The sequence below is a fragment of the Strix uralensis genome, chromosome 22, assembly GCF_047716275.1.
Source record: "Strix uralensis isolate ZFMK-TIS-50842 chromosome 22, bStrUra1, whole genome shotgun sequence".
Lineage (NCBI taxonomy): Eukaryota > Metazoa > Chordata > Aves > Strigiformes > Strigidae > Strix > Strix uralensis.
In genome coordinates this window covers 10421850-10427894 of record NC_133993.1, presented here as the reverse complement: position 1 = coordinate 10427894, position 6045 = coordinate 10421850, and the positions used below count along the sequence as shown (strand labels likewise).

At 67.6% G+C, this 6045-nt stretch overlaps 1 protein-coding gene across 1 annotated transcript; it reads left to right on the top strand.

Moving 5' to 3' along the window:
* The first annotated feature begins 201 nt into the window (after positions 1-201).
* NEUROD2 (neuronal differentiation 2) lies at positions 202-5351 on the top strand. Its single transcript, XM_074892134.1, has 2 exons — positions 202-1111; positions 2374-5351. The coding sequence occupies exon 2, from the start codon at positions 2379-2381 to the stop codon at positions 3450-3452; it is 1074 nt and encodes a 357-aa protein (XP_074748235.1). The 5' UTR covers positions 202-1111; positions 2374-2378; the 3' UTR covers positions 3453-5351.
* The last annotated feature ends 694 nt before the right edge of the window (positions 5352-6045 follow it).

The window sequence follows — 6045 nt, the reverse complement described above, 5'->3', positions numbered from 1 at the left end:
GCGCGGGGCCGCGGCAGGTGAGGAGGGGCCCGGCAGACAAAGGCCTCACTGGCTGCACCACGGCATGGCCGGGCCTCCGCCGCCGCCACCGCGGGATCCGCAGCAGCACGGGGCTGGGGCCGCGTGTGCGCGCGTGTGCAAGTGTGCGTGTTTGTGTGTGCACGTAGGAGTGTGCGGGGGGCTGGCTGCGTCTGTGTGCGCCGCACTGTGCCGCGGGGCTGCCGAGAGAGGCTGGCGGGGCTCTGCGGCCGAGGGGGTGCCAGTGGGGGCCGTGAGGCAGCCGGAGGGGCCATGTGGCACCCGTGTGGGGATCATGTGGCACCCGCGTGGGGACCCACGGCCCTGCAAGCCACCAGCCATGCCCACACCCGCACCTCCAGCCCCCTGCCCGCGCTGGTGCGGCCAAACTGGGCACCGCCACCGCCACCACCCGCCGCCGCCTCCCCCGGGCCCTGCCCGGCTGCAGCCCCCAGCCCGCGCCAGGCCCTCAGCACCGCAGCCATCCCCGCTCGGCTGGTGGCTGAGGGTGGGGACGGACCCGGGCGAGCCGCCGCGGTGTTTTGCGGCGAGCCGCAGATGCCAGCTCCCGGCGAGGGTCCCCACGGCGTCTCCCCCCTCGCCCCGGTGCCCGCCGGCTGCCCCTGACACGCTCGGCCCGCCCGGGATGGCCGGTCTCCCCCACCGCCCTGCCGCTGGCTCCATTGTTCAGCCCGGCCCCGCCATCGCCTGCATCTCGCCCGGGTCCCATTTTGCGGCGTGTAGGCAGAGCTGTAGATTTGGAAGAGGTTTTTTTTTTTTCTTTTTTTTTTTCTTTTTTTTTTTTTTTGAGTACAGAGTGACAGATGGCGAGTCCTCCTTCCCCAGAGAGACAAATCTCCCTGAATGCAAGCGCATGTCAATCATTAGCTCTCATGTGATAGCTCTCGCGCATGACGTGCCAACCATATGGCACTGGCAGCAGAGCTGGTACCCCCTTTGCTGGGTAGAGATGCCACTCTCGCCTCCTTTTGGATAGAGGACTGCAGGAGGCTGGAGCACCTCAAGGAGCCGCGTCCCGGTCCCAGAAGATGCTGGGAACAATGAAATAAAAATTCCTCCGGTCCGCCCGAAGGTGAGTTATGTAAGAAGTGGAGGGCTGGGAGGGCAGCGGAGGAAACTTGAATGGAGAAAAGGCAACTTCCATGTTGATTTTGTTTCTCCGCCACGTCTCGCCCTTTTTTCCCCCCGTCTTTCGTTCTCCCCCGGCCCTCGGTTCTCCCGCTCCCCGCTGGCCCCGCTGATGGGGTTTCCCCCGCTTCCCGCACCGGCGCCCCCCGCCCCCCCTCCCCCGGGGGGGTTGTTGGGGCTTCGTGTGTCGTGTGTCCCCCCCCCCCCCCCGGCTTCCCCCCCCCGCCCCTCGCCCAGCGGCTGGGCGCGCCCGGGGCGGCGCGGTCCCGGCGGGACGGAGCGGGCAGCGGCGGCCGAGCGGCATCAACGAAATCGGCGCGGAGCCACCGCGCCGCCGCCCCCGGGGGCCCCGACCCGGCGGAGCCGCCTCCCCGCTCCCCCGCGGCGGCCCCGGCCCCCGCCCCGGGCGGTGCCCCCCGCCCCGGCCCCGCCGCACCGCCCCGGCCCCTGTGGGGGGGGCGACCCCGGCAGCGCCGCCGCCCGCGACCCCCGCGCTCCCCACCCCGGGGCGGGGGGGGCCCCGGCCGCGGCCGCCCCCGCCGCCCCCCGCCGCCCCCCGCCGCGCCGCCGTTTGATGCCGCCGCATTTTACGGGCCGCGCTCCGGCGGCCGGAGGGAGCCCCGAGGCGGGGAGTGGGGGGGGCCGGGCGGGGCTGACCGGGACGGAGGGGGTACGGGGAGCCGGGGCGGGGGGGGGGAGGGCGAGTGGTGGCCGCGCCTCGGCCCTCCGGCCCCGGGACGGCGGTGACGGAGCCGTGGCCGGGGCCGCTCCGCGCCCGCGGCGGGGAAAAGTTGGAGGCGTCAAAGAGGGGCCGGCGGCACCGGGCCCGGCCCGCGGGGCACCGGGGGGGGGGCACCGGCCGGGCCGAGGGACGGGGGCGCGGGCGGGGGGCCGGGGAGCGGGACGCAGGCGGCGGCCGCGGGGAGCCCGGCGGAGGAGTGTGTGTGTGTGTGGGGGGGGGGGTCGTCGAGGGGGAGGGGGGTCGTCGCCGCGCCCCGAGGGAGCCCCGGTGCCCCCGGGCTCGGGCGACCGGGGCGGGCGGCGGCAGCGGGCGGCCCCGCGCCCAATTCGTTTTCGCCGGTCCCGGCGCCGCGGAGCCGCTCCCGGGGTTGGGGGGGGGGGGCGGGGGGGAGGGTGAGGGAGGTGGGGGGGGGGGGGGCGCGGCGGGGCCGCCGGTAACGCCTGGCTCTTTGCCCCCCGCTGCAGCCACCATGTTGACGCGACTTTTCAGCGAGCCCAGCCTGGTCCCCGACGTCCCGAAATTCGCCGGTTGGGCCGAGGAGTGCGAGGAGGATGCCCGCAGCGAGAAGGAGGAGCGGGCGGGGAAGGGCTGCGCCCTCCCCGAGGAGCCGCCCGAGGGCTCGCTGGGGGAGAGCAAGGAGGAAGGGGAGCTAGGAGGGGACGAGGAGGAGGAGGAGGAGGAGGAGGAAGGCTTGGAGGAAGCGGAGGGCGAGCGGCCCAAGAAGCGCGGCCCCAAGAAGCGCAAGATGACCAAGGCGCGGCTGGAGCGCTCCAAGCTGCGGCGGCAAAAGGCGAACGCCCGGGAGCGCAACCGCATGCACGACCTGAACGCGGCCCTGGACAACCTGCGGAAAGTGGTGCCCTGCTACTCCAAAACCCAAAAGCTTTCTAAAATCGAGACCCTCCGCTTGGCCAAGAACTACATCTGGGCTCTCTCCGAGATCCTGCGCTCGGGCAAACGGCCCGACCTGGTTTCCTACGTGCAGACTCTGTGCAAGGGGCTGTCGCAACCCACCACCAACCTGGTGGCCGGGTGCCTCCAGCTCAACTCCCGCAATTTCCTCACGGAGCAGGGGCAGGAGGGCGGCCGCTTCCACGGCCCCAACGCCTCCTTCGCCGTGCATCCCTACCCCTACCCCTGCTCGCGGCTGGCCGCGGCGCAGTGCCCGCCCGCCGCCGGCCCCGGCTCCCACGGGCTGAGGACACACAGCTACTGCGCCTCCGCCTACGAGAGCCTCTACGGCAACGCGTCCCCCGACTACAACAGCTCGGAGTACGACGGGGGGCTCAGCCCCCCGCTCTGCATCAACGGCAACTTCTCCCTCAAGCAGGACTCTTCTTCCCCCGACCACGAGAAAAGCTACCACTACTCTATGCACTACTCGGCGCTGCCCGGCTCCCGCCCCGCCGGCCACAACCTGGTCTTCGGCTCGGCGGGGATGCGCGGGGGGGTCCACTCCGAAAACATCTTCCCCTACGACATGCACCTCCCGCACGAGCGGGGCCCCATGTACGAGGAGCTCAACGCCTTTTTCCACAACTGACCCCTCCCGACAGGCCCCAGCCCCCCCCCCCCCCCTCCCCGCCCGGCCGCCCCAGCCCCGAGGTGTGTGGGGGGGACACACACCCAACCCCACCCACCCCCCCCACCCGCGGCGGCCCCGCGGACCGGCCCCCGCGGCTCCGCCGTGGGCTTTGGTGCAATATGGGGACCCGGCCCCGGCGGCGGGTCCCCGCGCCCCGTGGGGACAAAGTGCTTTTTTGGGAGGATTTCCCCTTTTCCTTAAGTTATTATTATTATTTATTAGTTAGTTATTTATTTTTTTATTATTCGTATTATATTCTTATTCTTATTCTTATTCTTATTCTTATTCTTATTTCTTATTCTTATTCTTATTCTTATTCTTATTCTTATTCTTATTCTTATTCTTATTCTTATTCTTATTCCCATTCCTATTCTTATTCTTACTATTATTATTATTACCGTTATTATTTATTATTATTTATTAATATTTATTAATATTATTATTTAATATTATTATTATTTTCCCCAGAGCGGCCCCGGCCCCCCCGGCCAGCGGCGGCAGCGCCCGCCGGAGCCCCCCCCGGAGCCCTGCCCGGCCCGCTGGGTCGAGCCGCATCGTTTCCTTTTTAATTCGTTTTCATTTAATTTGAGAAAAAAAATTTTTTTGCCCCTTCCCTCTCGCCCCCATTTTGAGCCGTTTCTCCCCTCCACCGCCGTGACCCCCACCCCCCCCACACCCCCCCGGCATTGGACACCCGCTGCCCCGGCCCGTGGGAGCGAGAGGAGCCCGCGCTGCGGCGCGGAGCGCAACTTTCCGAAGCAATAAAGAGGCGAAGGGAGGAACCCACATTTTCTATCTATGCAAGCAGGCCCGGCCCGGCGGACGCTCAGAGATGCACTTTGCTTTGGGGGGGCCCCGGCCCCGCTCCCGGCCCCGGGAGCTCCTCTCGCAGCGCGTGTGTCAGGACGTTTTTTACCTGTTTTAAAAACTTGAAACGGAAAACAAAACAAAAAAAAAAAAAAAGGAAAAATAATAATAAGAATTAAAAAAAAATAACCCCCAACCGCGCGGAGCCGCCCCCGGTCTTCCCGCGCTGGCGGGGCCGGGGCCGGGGGGGGGCAGCGCAGCCCGCAGCTATGCAAGCGGGGCTCCGGGGGGGCTGGAGGGGCTGCGCCCCCCCCGCGGCGCCCGGGCCCGGCCCGTGTGTCTTCGCCCCGGTTTGCCGCATCCCTTCGGTCGGGAGACGCCGTAAAGCCGAGATAATGCTTTTTTTTTTTCTTCTTTTTTCTTTTTTTTTTTTTTCTTTTTTTTTTTTTTTTTTTTGGAACCTGCCCGCACCACCTTCGAGAAACCAGCATTTTTAGAGACCAGGGAGGAGGAGGATGATTTCTGAGAAATGTTTTCAAAACGAAAAAAAAAAAAAAAAGTTTTGCAAAAAAGAAAAAAACCGGGAAAAAACAAAAAAAGAAAAAGAAAAAAAAAACAAAAACAAAAACAAAACCACAAACCGTTGTAGCAAAGGGGACCCGCCTGTCCGACACCAGAAGTGCTTTCGTGTTTCTGTTCCGTTTCATTTCGATTAATAAATATTTATGGCCAACGATATGCAAGAGCCCCCCCGCGCCGGGAGCCGCTCCCCGCTCCCCGCTCCCCCGGTCCCCGCCGCCGCGGACATTTGCTTGGCGGCGGCGGAGCGCGGGGCCGCGGGGCCGGGGGGCCCGGCGATACTGCATGCATCGCCCCCCCCCGCCCCCCGGGGCCCCCCCCCCGGCCCCGCTGGACGCTCGCAGCCCGGTCCCCGCCGGGGCGGCCCCGCCAGGACTCGTCGGCCGTGACGAGCCGCCGCCGGTGCGATTCGCGGCGAACCTGTAATTACCGAGCGTCCTTCGACGGCGATTAATAAATATTCAATGTTGACTCCGCCGCTTTCGCCGCTTTTCCTTCCGCCCCGGGGCACCGGGGGCAGCGGCCCGACCCCCGCCCCGCGCCCGCCGCCGGGGCCGCCCCCCGGTACCTCTCGGTGGTGCCGGTGCCGCCGCCGCTCCCGCCGCCCGAGTGCGCGGCCCGCGGTGGGGCGGGCGCTGATATAACGCTGCTCTGCCCCACGGGTGTCCCCCCCGGGACCGGGGAGGCGGCGTGTGTGTGTGTGTGTGTGTGTGTGTGTGTGTGTGTGTGTGTGTGTGTCCCACACCCCACCTCGCCAATAAAGGCACCGGGATCCGCAGCGGCGGCCCGGCTTGGTCCCGGCCCCGCCGTCACGGGCGAGCCGCGGCGGTGACACCGCTCCGGTCCCCCGGGAACGGTGGCTCGGAGGCTGCTGCCCGGGGCTGGCACCGGGCCGCAGTGCCGGTGGCCTCGGTGAGGGTGCCCGGTGCCAGTGGCCAAGGCCCGGTTCTTCGGGGGCGGCCCCGGTACACGGTCGGCTCCCGGCGCGGTGCCCGCTGCCCGTGACGGTTCCCGGTGTCGGTGCCCGTTGGAGCCCCGGGAGCCCCGGCGCGGTGCCTGGTTCTCGGTGCCGATGCCCGTTGGAGCCCCGGCGCGTGCCCGGTGCCCGGTGTCAGCTGCCGGTGCTGGTGCCCGAGGGAGCCCAGGCGCGGTGCCCGTGCCGGTG